This window comes from Myotis nattereri (genome assembly GCF_964212035.1).
Source record: "Myotis nattereri genome assembly, chromosome: 5".
NCBI classification, from domain to species: domain Eukaryota; kingdom Metazoa; phylum Chordata; class Mammalia; order Chiroptera; family Vespertilionidae; genus Myotis; species Myotis nattereri.
In genome coordinates, this window is record NC_138080.1 from 13,001,257 (window position 1) to 13,020,582 (window position 19,326).

The 19,326-nt window shown below is 44.4% G+C and overlaps 1 protein-coding gene across 1 annotated transcript in view; it reads right to left on the reverse strand.

Moving 5' to 3' along the window:
* Window positions 1–19,326, reverse strand: part of DOCK5 (dedicator of cytokinesis 5) — a gene marked incomplete at its 5' end in the record, with an annotated part of 172,525 nt that overhangs the window by 60,967 nt on the left and 92,232 nt on the right. The window contains 8 exons of the mRNA XM_081091307.1: window positions 4,591–4,727; window positions 7,098–7,204; window positions 7,702–7,772; window positions 8,618–8,729; window positions 10,580–10,714; window positions 12,557–12,657; window positions 13,928–14,017; window positions 14,256–14,353. Of these exons, the coding sequence (XP_080947433.1) occupies window positions 4,591–4,727; window positions 7,098–7,204; window positions 7,702–7,772; window positions 8,618–8,729; window positions 10,580–10,714; window positions 12,557–12,657; window positions 13,928–14,017; window positions 14,256–14,353 (851 nt within the window). The remainder of the gene's footprint in view (window positions 1–4,590; window positions 4,728–7,097; window positions 7,205–7,701; window positions 7,773–8,617; window positions 8,730–10,579; window positions 10,715–12,556; window positions 12,658–13,927; window positions 14,018–14,255; window positions 14,354–19,326) is intronic.

The window sequence follows — 19,326 nt, forward strand, 5'->3', positions numbered from 1 at the left end:
TGACAGTCCAGACCGCCAGGTCCCCGGGGCGCTCACTGTGGCCACGGACTCTGCACAGTTTTGGGAGGACAGCATTGGCACGAGGTCCTTGGTCCCGATTCTGAGCAGGTCAGGCTGCCCAGGACAATTAGGTACACGCCCGGGAAGTGAAAGGAAATAATACAAAGTTCACAGTAGGAGGAAAACCCCCGAGAAACGCAAGTCAAGGAGATGTGTTCAAAATCCCTGTGTTGAAGCTCTAACCAGTACTGTGATGGCTTTTGGCCCTGGGGACTTTGGGGGCGTTCGGTCATGAAGGCAAGGCCCTGGGTCTGATGGGATTAGTGTCCATGTCAGAGTCTGAGAGTTTGCCTACCTGTGAGCTCGGAGGACAGCCCTCAGGCAAACCCCACCATGCCCGCACCTTGACCTTGGGCCTCCAGCCTCCAGCCTAGTCTATGGTACCGCAGGTTCTCAAATAATGTCATTGCATTATGATGTTGATGAGATGTCACAGAAACTTAACTCTGTTTACCGTAAGTAGCCCATGGTAAAACGTCTCATTATACGTGGTTTCACTTAAAGTCACAGAATCTATCAATGACATTAAATGAGGACTGACTTCTTCAAAAAATGGTTATTGAATCCATTGGGGTGACATGGCTAATAAAATTATATAGGTTTCAAGTGTACAATTCTGTGATACATCACCTGTATATTGTATTGTGTGTTCACCACCCCAAGTCAAGTCTCCTTCCATCATCATTTACCCTCTTCTGACTCTCCCTACCCCCCTTTCCCTCTGGTAACCCCACAGTGTTGTCTGTGTCTGTGAGTTTTTTGTTTTTTTCTTAATCCTTCACCTTTTTCATTCAGCGCCCCCAACCCCCTCCCCTCTGACAGCTGTCAGTCTATTGTATGTATCTACGAGGCTGTTTCTATTTTGTTTGTTTATTATGTTCATTAGACTCCACATGTAAGTGAAGTAAAATGATATTTGTCTTTTACTGACTGGCTTTTTTCACTTAGCAGAATACTCTCCAGGCCCATCCATGGTGTTGCAAAAGGCAAGATTTCCTTCTTTTTTATGTCCACATAGTAGTCCATTGTGTAGATGTACCATAGCTTTTTTATCCACTCATCTACTGATGGGCACTTGAGCTACTTCCAAATCTTGGCTATTGTAAATAACACTGCAATAAACACAGGGGTGCATATATTCTTTTGAATTAGTTTCAGGTTTCTTAGGATATATTCCCAGAAGTGGAATAAGTAGGTCATAGGCAGTTCCATTTTTAATTTTTTGAGGTAACGCCATACTGTTTTCCACAGTGGCTGTACCGGTCTGCATTCCCACCCACAGCACATGAGGTTTTCCTTTTCTCCATATCTTTGCCTGCACTTGTTTGTTGATTTATTGATAAAAGCCATTTCCGACAGGTGTGAGGTGATATCTCATTATGGTTTTAATTTGCATCTCTCTGATGATGAAAACATTTAACTTTTTTCATATGTCTCTTGGCCATCTGTATGTCCTCTTTGGAGAAGTGTCTATTCAGGTCCTCTGCTCATTTTTTTTATCGTGTTGTTTGTCTAGATAGCCCAAGCAGACTAACATAGGGATTTAGCAGTTTGATTCTGTCAGGTGTGACTTTGAGCAATTATTTAACCTTGTTGAGCTTCAGTTTTTCATAGCTGCAAATAAAAAGGTTCCCTTACAGGGATTAGTTAGGCAGATGAACACAAAAATGCCTCATTACTGTGTTCATCTGCCCAATTCATTTTTTACTTTTCCTTCTTTCTGTTTTTGTTTTATTTGGGGGGGCAGGGGGAGTGATTTGGTGTTACACTCATTCAACTTCAACTTATTAATATTCAACCTGACCTTTCAAAGCCTTTACCCATTCTTGCTTCATGATATATATTTTGAAACTCCTGGTTAATGTTTCAAATAACTAAATCATTGCCGAATGTAGTTTTATTAAAACATTAAGTATTGTTAGCTTCCCCTCTCCCTCACTTCTTTCCTTCCTTGCTTTTTATTACTTATTTATTTGCTTCCCATTTCTTTGAATGAAAGTGATTCATAAAACCTGCCTCTTGCCCTGGTGGGGTGGCTCAGTTAGTTGGAGCATCGTCCTGTACATCAAAAGGTGGTGGGTTCGATTCCAGTCAGGGCACATACCCAGGTTGCAAGTTCAATCCCTGGCCTGGGTGCATGCGGGAGGCAACTGATCCATGTTTCTCTCTCACATTCATGTTTCTCTCTCTTTCTCTCTTGTCATCTCTAAAATCAATTAAAAATTAAAACAAACAACAACAAGCCCCCTGCCTGTCCTGGTGATGCTGCTTTCACCTCCAATTACATAACATTTCCATACTCTACCCCTGAGGAGGTGTGTAAGTCGTCAAAGGGCCTCCTGTGGAGGAATGAACAGCATCCCCTGAGCCCTTAAGAGATTTGCCCTCCAGCAGGAGAGCTGGGGCATGAGTGTGAATAAGCAAAGCACAGGGACGCCTGAGGTCAGCTCCAGGAGGGCAGGGCACTTGCCTCTCTCGTTCCCTCAGGCATTCTCAGACCTATCACAGGGCCTGGAGCATGGGGGCGGCTTAATAAGTGTTTGTGAACCAAATTCATAACTCAAGGTACAAAAGGATAATACCCTTAAAAAAGGCATAAGGAGGCCGACGGGAAGTAGCAGAGTGTGGAGTTTGGGCAGGATTGTGCCAGGAACAACTTCTTGGAGGTGTTTATTGCAGCTGGACTTTGGAGAATAAGGACAAGGAGGAGATAAAGCTTTGGGAAGGAGAGGGAATCCTGGACTATAAGAGGCACAGGAATCAGTGCCAGTAAGTAGAGCCAGGAATTAGCTGAGGAGATGAGAGAATACGGGAAGACACAGGAAGTTAGCTTGTACGTTTTTAAATGCTGATGGTGGGGGGGGGGGGGGGGGGGGAAGCAACATACCATCACCACCAACAAAAATGATTGAATATACTACTTTAATAGAGTTTAAAGATCAATAATTTTGAATGCCTATACTCATTACAGGAAACAGTATAGGGAAGAGAAAAATAATTTTAAGCCAGTTAAAAAAAATAATTTTAAGTCATTTCTGAAGAATCATTCTCTGTAGTAAGAAGGTAGACAGAGATATTATATATATTTTTAAAAAAACAACAACAACAGGATCAGAAGAATGAAAGAAGTCATCTCGAACAATTCCTACGCATTACTGAATGGCAAAGTGGGCACCATGAGATGGCCAAAGGATAAAGAGCTGGTAATACTGGGACTAGAAACCCTGCACTGCCCAATTCCTGTGTCTCAGATTAGTTTAGGCTCATTTACGTAAATGCGTTTAGAGACCATAGCCCTCACTAGGCCAGAGTGCCTAGCACACTGTTGCCAACTTTATGGGGCTTTGAGCTTCATTTTAGTTTTTTAATTACTGAGTTGTAAAGAGTTACATTTTAAAAATGTTATTGTTATTATGACATGAGTAATCACATTTATTTATTTGTCACAAAGTCTTTGGTTAGGAATCAAATCCTTAATCACAAAATTCCTTATGGGAAAGTTACTCCATTTATAATATGGTTTCTAAGAATACATTTAAGCAAAAAAAGGGGGGGGGGAGGATGATCTATAATAATACTAAATAAATAGTAAAAATTGGGGCCCAGGGGAAGAAGAGACAGCAGGTACATAGCAGTGTGTCCTGCTGTCCCTCTGTGGCGGAGGTGTGAACTCTCAGAAATGCAGGCATGCCCATGTCATGCCCAGCAGGAGATGAGTCCGGCTGTGGCCAAACTGGGGTGGACGCTGAGAGGTGAACACAGGATCTACCTATGGGGAAAGGGCAGCGTTTCTTCTATCCCTCAGCAGAACTGAATCTAAGATATCGGTAAGAGAATGGGCTTAGGCAAAACCAACAGTGATTTCCCTGCTCTGTAAGTTAATGCCATACAGTCATCGTGGGAGGTGGTGACCATAGTTGATGCTAAACTGAACACATTCTGCAAGGTTTTCCAGCCTCTCGAGCCCACGCCTCGGCTGTGGGCTGTGCTAGTCTGGGACATCGCAAATCCAGGCTGATTCCGCCCCAGGTTTTGATGGGCACAGTTGCCCACATCATAGAGACGAGGCCAGATAAGAAAACATGTAATTTCCTCGAGGCTCCGAAGGATGGGAGGATCGGCGTCAGAGACACTGTGAAAATGAGAACTTCCAAGAATCTCAGGAACATCTACAATGGTGTGGCCAGGTACCAGAGGTTAAGAAGGCCAAGGTTTCTGCGTAAAAAGCAACGTGTAAACAAGCCTCTGGTTCTGACAGGTGCTCACAGGGTCTCACAGAGGACAAGCAGGAGAAGCGGGCAGTGCCGGCCCCAGCGGCAACGGACTCTCCTGGCCAAGACTTGCAGAGCAGGCTCCAGCAAGGACAAGCCTCTCTAACCATTTCCAAAATGGGGGCGGCCTGCCCAGTACCCAGATTCTCAACTGCCTGGGCCAAGCCCTGGGACCCAGAAGGCCACCACAGCGTCATCCTCGCCCGCGGCAACGGGACCACTGTGTGCTGTGGACCACATCTGTGGCCATTTGACTCACCACATCTTTCCTGTCCAGCACTTCCAGGATGCTGCTCAGAAGCTGCGAGCTGGCCTCATGGTCGGGCTTGCTGGAGTTGTCGTCTAACTGGCCGCTGAGCTGGTCTGTGAGCAGCGGCAGGAGCACGTCTCTGCACTCTGAGACAGAAGAGGAGACAGCACCGCTGCAGGGCAGGACCCCCTGCTGAAGGCCGCTCCCCGCTGCACCGCCTGCCTGTTCCCCAGCCCCGGCTGGACTCCGCCCGCAGCGCTGGATCCCTCAGGAGCACCTGAATTTGGGAACTTCAGCCCTGTAACTCGATTTTTAAAACTCAGAAAACTGTACCAATCATAGGTAACTGTAACACAATGCTTCAAGTATTTAACAATTTCTTTAGTCATTTTTAAAAATTGCCAACTTGATACTTGAAAGCAAAGCCACATGAAACTAATAAACTAAGCAAGTTATTCAGTTAGAAATTTTGTTTTGACAGAGACAGACATAGATACAGAGAACAGACTGATGGCTGCCAGCAGGGAGGGAGTGGGGACCTGGGTGAAACAGGTGAGGGGATTGAGAAGCACTGATTGTAGTCACAAAACAGCCATGGGGCTGCAAAGGACAGCACAGGGAATGTCGTCAGTAACACTGTAATCACGATGCATGGGGCCAGGTGGGCACGAGAAATATCAGGGGGATCATTTTGTAAAGATGTGATTGTCTAACCACTACGCTGTACACCTGGAACTAATACCAAGTAATACTGAATGTAAACTATAGTTGAAAAAAATGTGAAAAATAGAAAAAAAAGTAAAATAATTTTGTTTTGACATTTTCTACCTAACTGAAAAAATTTACTCTAAAATTCTTATAACTACCCAGCTTCACTGCGACACTGTCATGTGCCTCACGGACATCCTGTCCACGTTTTCACAGGCACATGGGCCTCACAGAGGAGAGCCTGCATCTTCCTTTTGGAATCTTCACCTCGTAAAACATTACATGGCGAGTCTAGATATCCTGACACTCACACTCACAGAGTGACGGTCAACAGTGAGAACACTTCCCCTAAATGAACCCAAATAGGGCATGCTTGCTCCAGGGCGCAAACGCCCACCTTTACTGGCTTTTATCCTTTCTGCTCAGAGGTAGAGGCATACCAAGATGTTTAAGTAATATTACATTTTCTACTGCAGAGCACTCACTAGTTTTTTGTACCACTTCCAACTGTGTCCTTGCAAAAGGTGAAATCTCTAAGCACAAATTCATAGGGTCACAAACCATCAGAGTCAGAGGTTTCTCATTCGATCTAGTTCAAGTCCTTGGTTCCACAGAAACAGAAGTGGAAACTTAAAGTCACATGACCAGCCAGAGGCAAGGCCAGGATGGCTCTATCACCATGATTCATTCAACTTTCCTCTTTCTGAGGAGTCCTGATGGTCTCACTCGCCTCCCCCAGGCAACACAAATAACAGGAGGTCACCCTCAGGACTTCCTGACCTGCTGGAAGATGCAAAAGAAGTTCCCACAGCTGCCCACTCCAGCCAGTTTGGGATTTATTGGGGGAAAGACTGGCTATCGGACCTCTTCCCCCTATCAGCTTTGGGTCAGGAGCACAGTGATTTAGACTTAGTGGCTACATGCCTGACTCTTCAAAAAATGAATAGTATTTTACCAGTGAAAGTATTTTCTTTCTCTTCCCACCCTCCCCTCCCAGCAGTTTGCTAGTAATCCCCCTCCCAAAAAAATCACCCCTTTGATTTAGAGCAGTGGTTCTCAACCTTCTGGCCCTTTAAATACAGTTCCTCATGTTGTGACCCAACCATAAAATTATTTTCGTTGATACTTCATAACTGTAATGTTGCTACTGTTATGAATCGTAATGTAAATATATGATATGCAGGATGGTTTTAGGCGACCCGTGAAAGGGTTGTTCGACTGCCAAAGGGGTCACGACCCACAGGTTGAGAACTGCTGATTTATAGTGTTTGCCAATTTCCATGGTGTAAATACTTCCACCACGGTTGATTTTCAGCTATTCATGTGACATGACTGACATGGAGATATGACTAGATGCACATAATAAGTAGTGCTGGGCCAGATGCGCCATATTTTTAAGTTGCCAACTTGATACTTGAAAGCAAAGCCATGAAACTAATAAACTAGTTGCCCCTTGCCCCTAGTTTTTGAGGATATGCGACATATGGGCCAAAGAAGCAGCACTTATTTAAAAGGACTATCTTTCCTGCTTGCTTGTTACTTGCTGGGGTTCCTATTTTGCAGACAAAGCTCCCTAATTAATGAAACACTTGACTGTTCTAATTAAGGAGCACAGGGTTCGGCTCTTTTAGGAACTATTGCAGATACCGAACTGACTTCACCTTCTCCTTAAAGCTGGTTTCCCAGGAGGTTCTTAAGTGCCAGCAAACAACTGGCAAGGTCATCAGTGGCACTTAACAGGGGGCCAGTGTTGGCTGCAGAAGCAAGAGCAGGACTGCAACAGGCAGCTGGTTTTGGTGGAGACTTACCCGACTGCCGAAAAAGATTACTCTCTACGATCTTGCTCATGCAGTTCAACTTCTGGCGAACCAACTGGTTGTCAGGGATGCTCTGAATGAACTTGCAGAAGAGCAAGCTGGAAGAGAAGCCCGTGGTTAGCGTTTCCATGGCGCCAAGTTCAAGGTGCCCTTACCCAATTCCCCTCTGCTCTGAGGTTCACCTGGAAATCTCTCCCAAACGACCTGAGAGTCTGTCTCGAGGAAGCAAAGGAGAGACTATATTCCTTGCTCACTACAGGGCTCAGCCTTAGAGCTAACTCTGCTTAAACTTCCCAAGTACCCCCAGGGCCATAACCGCTTTCAGACCTGCCTTAACACTCAACTTCTGCAGAATCCCTTTTTGCTAACTCCACCCCAGTGCCCACTGTCATCTGACTTAGCATTCCTGGGATACTTAGGTATAGGGCTGGAAGCATGTTATTATGTACTTTCTTCTGCAGTTAATTTTAGGTCTGCGCGTCCCATTTCCCTTGACAACGTGCAAACCCCTTCAGAAGCAGGCTTTGTGGCTTCTCTTGAATGTTCCCAGAACTGAGCACAAAATGGTTCAGTGAATATGCTTTTTGCAATTTACCTGAGCTCAACAGGATCGAACACCAGTTTGACGTCGTTAATTATGCTCGGAAGGTACTTCAGAGCTGCGCCCTGTAAGGAAACACCACAGGCAGCGTCAGTTGCCGAGCAGGACAAACACAGACTTCACTGCTTCAGCCCAGGACCCAAAGGCTTGGCTCTGAAACAGGGAACTGGGCACAGGTGTTCTTGCAACGAAGAGGAACGCTGATGTGATACACAACCTCCTCAGATCTTTTTTTCCTGGAAAGTCAGGAGGCACAGCTTTCTGTCTGCACTGCTGACAGGCTCTGCCCATTTGGGATTCATGTTTGTATCCAAGAGGTAGTTAAAACCTTGACCTCTCCCTCACAACTCTGCCCTAATGAGCAACACTTGACTGTTCTAATTAAGGAGCACAGGGTTCGGCTCTTTTAGGAACTATTGCAGATACCGAACTGACTTCACCTTCTCCTTAAAGCTGGTTTCCCAGGAGGTTCTTAAGTGCCAGCAAACAAATGAGCAAAGAGGAAATAATAAAGTTCAAAAGTGAGTCTTTAGAGATTACCTATTTTACATTAAAAAAGGTGACAATGATGAAAACGATGGTGACCCTGGGCTTGCCGAAAGACCAAGAGAACTAAAAATAAAAACCTTCTGCCTTTAACATCAGAATCCAGGGCTAAATTCCCAGGGGCCACACCAGTCATTCAAGGGATTTCTAAAAGGGCGGCTTGTTTCTGGCAAACTGGCCCTTGAGAATACAAATGTGCAATAAACGTAACAGGTTTTCCCCTGTACTTTCTGTAAGTCATACTAAAATTCACAAGCTCTCACTAAAATTCACAAGAACTAGTTTCCCCCGCTGAGACTAGGTTCTATGCTGACCCAGGCCATCCTCACTGACAGTGCTGGGGTCCCCACAAAGCCATCCTGACCTTGATCTTCACAGCTTCCTCCAGAGGCCTGTCCATTAGTGTATTGAAAGCGAGAAATAACTGGCGGATTGAGTTATTAAATTCATCTCCATCTTCACTTTGGCCATAAAATCTTAATCAGAAAAAGAGAAAAGGAGTGAGATTTTCCATCTTTAAAAGAAATGTTGAGATATATCTGTTGCCTAAACAACGGTGGCAGAGACCCATGCCTCCCTTGGTCACCACTTGGAATTGTACAAAGAGAAGTCGTAGCTGCTCTGAGATAGTTTTGGGGAGAAACCCAGTGGCCTGAGAAGTTATCACCACCTGCTATGACCATCAATCAGGGAGGTCATTTGTATGTACAGACCGTCCTACCACAGAGCTCTCAGCCGGTCCACTATGGCCAGCCTGTCAGGAGGGATGCCGCGTGCTGTCGGAAGACCACCCTGTTGATGGCCTCATGCTGGTGGTCTCGGGGCACTGCCAGCACGGAGAGAACACAGGAAGCTGCTTGGCCTGGAGTGGCCGATGAGTCCAGCATGCGCACCTGCCTTCCTCAGCTCAGGAGCAGGATGCCCAGTAAGCGTGGGACGCCCAGCTAAGTGCCCACACAGCACACCTGCTATGCTCTACTCTTCAGCATCACTCCTTCCCTCCTGCCCCCTCCCCTCTGTGTCACTCTAATCATTTTGTCTCATCTAATCAAGTCCTGGCCTTTTGAGCTGAAGTTTCAGACAATGAGTAGAAAAGCCCTTCAACCCCCCAAAAAAGTTCTGAACCCAGCCCCGTCCGCCAGTCCAGTTAGTGCCACTCTGTCCATTGAACTGGCCATGCTGGTTCCTCTCCAAGAGGGGTCTTCCCGGACACAGGACACCTTAGTCTTTACTGACGCATGCTTGTGTGATTAAAGTGCTCTGAAGTCTTCAAGACGTACCCACCAACTGAAAGGTTGGTTCACCCACGTCAGTAAGTATTACTGGACGAATGTGGCATTCATTCATTCTCTCTCTCTCTCTCTCTCTCTCTCTCTCTCTCTCTCTCTCTCTCTCTCTCTCTGCCTCCCTCCCTCCCTCCCTTCCTCTGTTCCTTCCACTCTCTCTAAAAAGCAATAGAAAAAAATATCCTCAGGTGAGGATTAAAAAAAACAATCAACCACTTAAATTTTTCTTTTGTAACTTGTTTTCTATTGTCTAGAGATATTTGTCAATCATTTCTTGATTCATAAGAACCTTTAATCAGTAAAGCTATTCACCTTTGATCTGTGCTATATGCTACAGGCTTTTTTTCTTCAGGTAACTTGTTTCTTCAGGTAACATGCTCCAGTCTGCAGACCCCTTCCTTCTGCCTTACAGATATATTTAACCATTTGGAAATCCAGCTACAATTACTGAAGGTCAGGGAAGGCACTGCATTGCAAGCATTCCCAGAAAAGGTACTTCCTTTTTCCTGATTTTTTCTCTTTCTGAAGGAGCCATTATTCTAGGAATCCAAACTGGGAATTATCTTATCTCTGTGGCTGTTTCACCAGACAGCTAAGCACGGTGTCACCAAGGAAACACCCCCACCTCCCCCCCAGGAAACATCTCCCCATATAACTGCCACCATTCTCCCTCTACTACCAACAGCCATGGTCCTAGATTTTACACCCAGCACTGCCACGAAGCCCCCTGCTGTGTTAAATACAGTCTTTCCTCCCTAGAGCTGCTGTCACCAACAAAGGCTTCCAGCAAACCGCACATGTTAGCCACCGGCATCCCTACGTCCTTCAGTCACTACTGCCCTAGAAATTCTACTGATCCAAACGGACTTCCCATGGACCTTCCCTGATGGTTTCATAGTCCACCTCCATCTTCAGCCCTGAAGTTCTGAAATTTGGCAACTCCATGACCCAGAGCTCACAGCGCTGAGCATGACCACGAGGACGAAGGAAAACTAAACGGGGAATGGGCAGCGTCAACACCTTGTCACAGTGACCATTACCTCAAGTAGAGCACTCTAGATTGGATGATGAATCTAAACAAGTACTTTAAGGCTTTCAAAGCAGCAAAAAGCAACTCTGTCTTGCTGGAGTCGTCTGCATTAGCCACGTAGAAGTTCAGTACCTTGGAGAGTTTCCTGAAAAGGGTGAGAAGGAAACGTCACTGGGAAAGTAGTCCTCAGAGGCTGGGGTAGGTGTGCGGGGTGGGGGCTGGCACACTGGGGGGACAGACGTCACAGCGGCCGTTTTCTCCTCTAGACTATGTCCTGAACGGGGAAGTTAGCTCCCGCTCCTTTGCAATTTACTTCCCTCAGGGCAGTCTAGATTCAGAACTTCCTTTCTGCTTAAATACAGGAATGGTTTCTTCCCCTTTGCAGGATGTTAAAACAGGATGAAAAAATGAAAAAGTTGAAGATTCAAATCCTGAAAAGACATTTTCGTCTCTGGTATGTTATGTAGATGTTTTTAGATGTCTAATTCCCTCCCATCTGCCCAAACTGTGGCAATCAGTAACTATCGAGCCAGAAGGAAACATCATGAGTGTGGGGAGACCAGGGCACCCTTGGTCACGAACTCCCGACAGACAGCCCTGGTTAGTGTATGCATGCATATAAGCATAACCAGTGGACATAAGACATTGGGGGATAGGGGAGGCTAGGGGACTGTCTAGGGCGGGGGGATAAAATGGACACATATGTAATACCCTTTGTAATACTTTAAGCAATAAATTAAAAAAATAATAATAAAATAAAATAAAAATTAACATGCAATAAAAATTATTTTGGCCAAAAAAAAAAAAAAAGAAATTGCAGACAGCTCCTTTTGTCTTTCTAGAGCCTTCAGATGAGGCACTGTCTGAATCTTCTGCTAATTCATGCTTTTGAGGGCACTGATATTGTGAACTTCCCTCTGGGAATCTCCGAGTTTCTAAGAGAAAATCTGGAGGCGACATGTGGAACTGGCCAAATCCAGACTCCTCTCACCAGAGCGCTGCATCACCCTGTGTAATGAAGGTGCCCGTCAGGACCTCCTCGCCTATGGCTGCCGCCAGCGTGGAAAATAAAGCCACTGGTGTTGCTGCTGCTTCCCCCCTGCAGTGGGCAGTGCAGCCCCCGTTACGCTGCAGGACACCTCTTTTATGTCACTTATGTGTGATTACATTTCTGGACTCTCATGCAAATAAAACTAAGGCGTTGTATAACTCAGAAGAGGACACAAGGGATGCATGATTTGACCTAAAGGTCGGGTCAGCAGCTACCCCGACAGACCAGCCGGCAGCAATTGGCATGGTCTGGCAAAAGCCTCTGTCAGAAGATCTTGCTGACCTCTGCTACATTCCTGTCACTACTTGTCACACTGCTGTGCACAATAACTGGAATGACAGGCCACGCAGACCACATGATGAACTTAGCGCTCCTGGGTACAGTGCAGAGCGAACATTTGCTGCTCTCCAGTCAGGGACCAAAGACAGAAAGAAAGCTACACCACGGAAGAGGGAGAGACCATTCCCTCTCATGCAAAGAAGGGGAAATGAAGTCTTCTCATAGTTTATTAGTAATAATTGTACAGCACCGTGGCATAGGATTGACAGCCTGACTTGCTCTTCTACCAGACATGGTTTTGTTTACTCCACTGTTTGATCCCCAGGGCCTCAGGCTAATCTCACTGACACCCGACTGCAAAGATCCTGAGTATGGCCAGCTGTCCTGGCTGATGCTCCTGATGGCCACACTCCTCCCCTATATCTTCTGGAATCTTAAAGATATACAGCCTTATCTCTTCTCTCAGTTCCCAGGAGAGCCTGAACTTCATACATTTCCAGGGTAAGAATGTTAGACGGCCCCCCTTTCCACCAGGAAACTCAGAACAAGTCTCTGCCTTTGGAGCCACGTTTACTCAGCCTACGGTCCTTGCGTTTCTCAACAAGCAGATCGAAGAGTCCAAATTGGGCAATAGCAGGCTCCCGGGGGCGTACTCACACGTAGGCCAAGGTGGCACTGAAGTGCTTGTAAATGTAGGTTTCCAGGACGGGGTTAAAATGCTGGAACTTGATGTCTCCGATCAGTGAAATAATAAACACCTGGCACGGGAGGAACACAAATAGCAGCTCTGAACACGCCCCAGGCTGTGTCCACACCTGGATCTCACATCGGTTGCTCTTTCCTTCTTCACCATGTCTGCAGCATTCTCACTTTCTATTCCAGCCCAACTCATGTCTTGGGTTCCTTTCTATTTAACATGAACGGAGACTATGACGTGTCAGGCACCGCGTAGATGCTGCGAGGAAACCAGCGGAAGCACCCTGGCCTCAGGGACCTCGCTGTCTCAGTGCAGCGCACAAGGGACACAGGCGGGGAGACATGGGGCAGGAGAGAGGGGATACGGACAGGGTTTCCATGGGAAGAGTAAACTCTGACCCGGATGCAGCTAAGGAAATATTCGATGGCATTTTTTTTCTTGAGTGCAGTGTGAGAGCCCCAGTAACTGAACCTCACTGGACTTTTGCCCCCTAATTTCGCTCTCCTATCATTGTCAGGTGCATAATCCGCAAACAACCTCTTTGCATCTGCACCTACTCATGAGGAAAATGCAAAAGGAGCACAGAGACTTCCCCAGCTGCCACTGTCCCTGCCCTGGCGCAGGAATGCCTCCATGACCTTAGGCACAGGGCTCAGAGCCAGTCTCTCCGTCTCAGGACTTCACCAGGTGTGACCTCAGCTGGAGGCATTTCCTGTCTTGTCATCCCTTATCATCCAGCCCTGAGTGCTTGCATTCATGTTTCTCCAAGCTGGAGAATGACCTAAAGGTGCAATTTACCTTCCAAATTCTGCACTGAACTTAAACCCTGACGAGAAAATAATGCTCGGCTTGGATGTGTCAGCCTTTTCCACTCTCCCCTTCCCCCCACCACTCTGGCCTTCCCAGATCACCTCTCCTGGTCTAGATTTCAGCTCCTGGAACGGACTGTGTGTTTAAGTGCTTTGTGTGACACTGAGTCATCTGCAGGGCTGTGTATCATACATATATGTGACTAAGCCTTGGGAAGCCAGTCTGCCTTGCGTGAACCCACATACACACATACGCTGCAAGCCGAAAGCCTCTCTGAGTGGTTCCTCCTGGTGTGGGACTAGATAACTTTAAGGTGATTAAAGTAATTCCTGAAATTGAGATCTATTAGGAAAGAGAAAAAAAAAGGGCTTTGGATCGAAACCAAATGTTTCTAATTTCACTTCCAGATATTTAGCCTCAAGAAATAGTCAAGACAGATGTATACAAATATTTATGCAGGAGGCATAACGAAAATTAACGGTTCAGGGAATAAACACTAGTTAATATGCTTAACTGCTTACCAGTGCATCAAACACAAGAAAGTCATATGTTTCATTGTCTGACATTTCCATCATTATATTAAAAAGTGCATCGAGTGTATCCTGCAAAAACTGCAGAAAGAAAAAAGCAGAGAGGTTATTTGGTGGTTATGGCTCAACTCCATGCTGTAGAAATTCAGGGATAATTAGGCTTCAATAGCATAGGTTTTAAAATAGCATTTTCTTAAAAATCACACGCTTGCTCCTCAATGTAGATAACAAGTGTTATATTTACAAAGATAGGTTTAATTTAAAATGCTGAAGTAATAATATCGTGGGTATATTTCTAAGTATGGATATCCAAACGCACCTTAACAATCTCTCCTCCATCCACCTCCATTAACTTCTTTAGGTTGTGTTTAATATTCTGGAAGTTCGAACGCCAATTCAACAAGCCTAACAGGTCAACTAGGAGAAAAGAGCACAAACCATAAACATTAGACAGCGATTAGAAAGAGCAGCCCAGACCACTGCTGGATATAGCTGCAGAACTCTCTAGAAAAGACAATGGCTCTTCATGGTGGCCAATACCTCATGTATTCCATTAATTTACTGTGTCCCATCTAACTCAGAGAAAAACTTCGTGGTCTTCTTTTATTTGTAAAAGATTTTTAAAAAATTAACCACTAATGTTCATGACCATAAAACAATACCTGAATAGAACTCACATTTTGCAATAATGACATCACAGCCACACAGCTGATGCCTAAAACACTCCCTTTTAAATGTATTTATTTTTAAGTAATCTTCCTACCTCTAATTTGCTGCACTGGTTAATTTCTCCCTAGTGTGTGTGTCTCAGTAGATTCAAAGGGGCAAAGGGAACTTGTACACATGCATTAATGCTTTTAAACATCACACCCATATTGCGGAGCAGACTTTATTTTTTCCAGTTTCGAGATGAGGAAACTGAGGCTTTGTGAAACTGAATTCCTTGCTTTAGGTCACACAACTGCCAGGAAGTGGTAGGAATGGAATCTAATTATAAATTCATCTGATTCCAAAAAATCATGTCATTGCTACTTTGACATATTGCCTCCCCAGAGTTCTGCAAAGAAACAGACAAGCAAACCAGGTAAGTAGCTATTTCAAAGGAAGGCAGAACAGATCCATGGCCCCGTTGGGTAAGTCTGGGACAAAACTCTTCAGATGACTTCACATTTAAAACGTAGACTTTTGAATCTTTAAGCCACTTACAGCTTTAATGAATGTTGGCTACTAAAGTGTCCCATGGAAATATAACAGGCATCTGGACTGTTACTATCATGTTTAATACATCAAGTTACTATTGCCATTAACGGAGCTTTATCTAGTAAAAGAAGCAACACGTAATTTTTCATCAATGGACTTGTATAAATATATATGTAAGTAGTTGAAAACACATACTGTTGATTACAATAGTCATTTCTTCACTGGTGTTTGTTTTATTGTTATTAAATATTGTTTAATGTTTAATCTCTTGGAAGTCTCCTAAACGCGGTGCTTAGAGACACTGCGCAAGGCCTGTCCACTGTCAACAGAATAAGGCCCCAGTACTACGCATGGAAGGCAGTTAGGCCGCACCTATGGTCCTGCAGCCACATCTCCCACCTTTCTCTCTGCATGCCTCATCCCCCACAGTGGCATGCTCTGAAATAGCTCCAAGTCTTTGCATATATTCTTCTCTTTTCCTGAAATGTACACAAATACTATGTATTTGCAAGCCCCTACTTAAATTTTTTAATACTCTTTATTTATTTTAATATGTTTTTATTTATTTCAAATAGAGGAAGGGAGGAGAGTGGGATAGAAACATCAATGATGAGAGAGAACCATTGATTGGTTGCCTCCTGCATGCACCCTACTTGGGGATCAAGCCTGCAACCCCACGCATGTGCCCTGACTGGGAATCGAACTGTGACCTCCTGGTCCACCTGCTCAACCACTGAGCCACACCAGCCAAGCCCTTTAAATTTCATGGCCCATCTCAAACTCTATTCCCTCTGGGAAGAACTTCCTAATCATTGTCTGCTGTTGGCACTCTTTCCTACATACCCATATCCATAACCATAAAATAACAAATAATAAAGACACTCTTGGTATCTCTTTCTCTTCCCATAGATTTGAGTCACTTGAGGGCAGAAATCATATTGCATTTATTCTTTTACACCACCATGCTATGTACGTAGTAGGTGTTCAATAGATGTTTGATGAAAGACTGAATGAACAGATGAATAGATGGATGAAAAGAGAACTGGTAGCCCTGAGGAAGCTAGTCGTGTGCTCAATGTAATTCTTTAATTCATTTATTCATTCACTCAGCATGTAATAACAGGCACTGTGCTAGGCCTGCCCATTAGGCACTCTCTTCTTCCATCTTCCCATCTCCACTTCTGTCACAGGCTAGTCAATGAGACCACTCCATCTACACTCCACTCCACTCACCGCTGCCTGAGAAAAAGGACTTACACACTCCAGTCACCCAGCAGCTTCAAGAAGTTGCAAAGAACCCATCGACCAGCCGGAAGTTTACTCCCTAAACATGTCTGCATGCCTCGTCACTGCTCATGTTAGGAATCCATTTGGCATCTGGTGACTCACAGGTCTTAGGGCTAGGAAAGTGGTGGCACGGTGTTATGGACAGCCCTGGACTAGCTGTGTTTCTGCACCCATACAGGTTGATACATATAGCTCAAGCTAATTTTCATGGCTGTGTAACATCTACCCCCTTGTATAAGTGCACCATAATTGTCTACTCATTCCACTGCCAATAAACATTAGGGTTGTTTCTAATTTTTTCTATCACAAACAATTCTGCTGTGAACATTCTCATGTGTCTTCTGGACCAGGTGCAGTAGCTTCTCTGAGATACAAAACTGGAGTGGAATTTCTGGGTCATCAGGAATGACCGTCTTCAACTGTATCAGGTATTATCAAATGTCCAAAGTTGTCCCAATTTCTATCCCCAAGAAAAGTATGTAAGAATTCAGGATACTCTAATTTATAATCCCAGAATTCAGGATAGGTGAATACCTTTGGGAGAGGATTAGAAACCATAAAATTTAATAAAAAAATTTAAAAAAAACCATTGGCCTTGGAGTTATTTATCTATTTCAGATCCAAGACCACCACTTATGATCTTAGGTGAAATATTTTAGCACTTTGACTCAATTTTCTGGTCAGTAAACTGAGGTTTCTAATGGGAATACTGGGTCTCCATGTGCTAGGGTTTGGGCGACTGTGAACAGCTTGCTCAAAACTGAAATCCCTTTTCCCTTTCCTGGAACAACAAATCTTTTCTCACCCTCCACCTGGGCCCAGCAACAAGTAATTCCATGTAAACAACCAGTCTGTTCTTGCTTTGAAAAAACTAATAAAGAGCCAACAAGCTCTGCCCGAACAAGGGCCTGTGGCTTTTCACCTTCCGAGTCTGAGTAGTCCTAGTACCGCTAGTAAGAAATGCCTTTGTCAGGTCTGTGCGAAAGAACAGCTACCCTCCTGATCAGGAAATGCTCTGAGATTGGTGGCTTGTTAATATTCTCCAGCTTCTTCTTTCTCAGAACAAATTCCATTGGTTCGTTACCTCTTACATCAAATTAGAGGAGAGCCAATGCATGAGGAACCCACAGTCATGACCTGTCCCTCTGAAGGCCCTGCTTTCCTGATGCCCGTGCCGTCCTGCTGGTCTCCCCATCTTTCCCCTCTCTGTCCCCTTTCCTATCCCATCCCGCCGACGGAGGTCACTTCTCTTTGGTTAAGATCAGGTTGCCTCCTTCAACCTTTTTGGGAGAGGACATTATTTCAGACTTTCTTTGGTTTGTTAGGATGAGTTTTTTGAGATCTAAACACTAGGAATGAGATGACAACAAAGGAGAGAGTACAGTCCCCCCAACAGAACCTCTGTGATGATGGCAACGTTGCCTATCCATGCTGGCCAACTGAAGTCACCAGCCCCGTGAAGCCGCTGAGCCCTTGGAATGAGACTAGTGAACCTGAGGAACTGAATTCCTCCCCTCATTTACTTTTATTTGACCTAAATGTCCCAAGCTGCACGTGGCCAGTGGCTGTCAGCACAGCACAGGTTTAGAACACGTGGACGATGGGCGATGTAGATGCCGCAGGGCGAGTGTCTGAGCTGAATACTGCTAGCTGGCAGTAGCTTCCTAAATGTTTGACGCGGAGACAACAAGCAACATAACAATATGGTTTTCTCCAACAGAAATCCCTTTTTCTTTGTTTTAGAAATCGTTTTCAGGCTTCTGTTACTTGTTTTCTTTGAGCTCTAATCTCTGGGAAGGATGATCTGCTAGGTGTTTGATAAATGCTATCCCTCTTGTGTGTCCCTTGATAGTTTCAAAAGTGCACTAATGCTTTATATAGGCTATTGCTATACTTCAGAAAAAAATAACATTTTGCCCTAGCTGGTTTGGCTCAGTGGATGGAGCATCAACCTGTCGAGTGAAGGGTCCCAAATTTGATTCCAGTCAAGGGCACATGCCTGGGTTGTGGGCTCGATCCCCAGTAGGGGGAGTGCAGGAGGCAGCCGATCAATGATTTTCTCTCATCATTGATGTTTCTAGGTCTCTCTCCTTCTCCCTTCCTCTCTGAAATCAATGAAAAATAAATAAATAAATGTTTCCTTTAAAAAAAATAACATTTTGACATTTCATAGTTAAAAATTTGGAAAATACTGAAAGAAAGAAAGAAATTAAGAACTATCCAAACTTTTGAAGTTGTTTCTTTTCGTCTTTTTCTGTGTATTTATAATGATGGTGTCAGTAATAAGAGTTAATTCTCATATAGTGTTTCCAAGGGGCTAGACTCTGTTGATTTGCTTTTACATATTTTAACTTACGTCGTTCTTTGAAACATATACTATTATACTCCCTTAAAGAAGAGGAAATCAAGTCACAGACAGATCAAGTGACTTGCCTAAGAAACAGCTAGTAAGTGGCAGAGCTGGGATTTGAACCCAGGCAACTGGCTCCAAGTTGTCCTCAGACATTTAAAGAAGACTGAGATTATACTCTACATAGTGCTAAAAAGTTTTCATGTCTTTGACTGTTTTGAAATATATTTGGCAATGGCATGTATTTTGTCCTTTAATTCCACTTTATAATTTAAACTGGTCCCAAGTATTGGATAGTTAGTTGTTTCAACTATTCCCCTCTTATGAATAATAGGGAAAATCTTTATTCATTAATCTTTGTGCACCTCTTCATTGCTTACTTGGGTTCAATTTCTAGGGGTCAAGTTACTGGGTCAAGGAATCTGAATACCTTATATATATTTGATATACCTTCTAAATCATCTTCCATAAATACTGTAACATTTCAACTCAACTCATATCAGCAGTTTAATATATTTACTTTTTACCTAACATATTGGAAAGTAAAAGCACA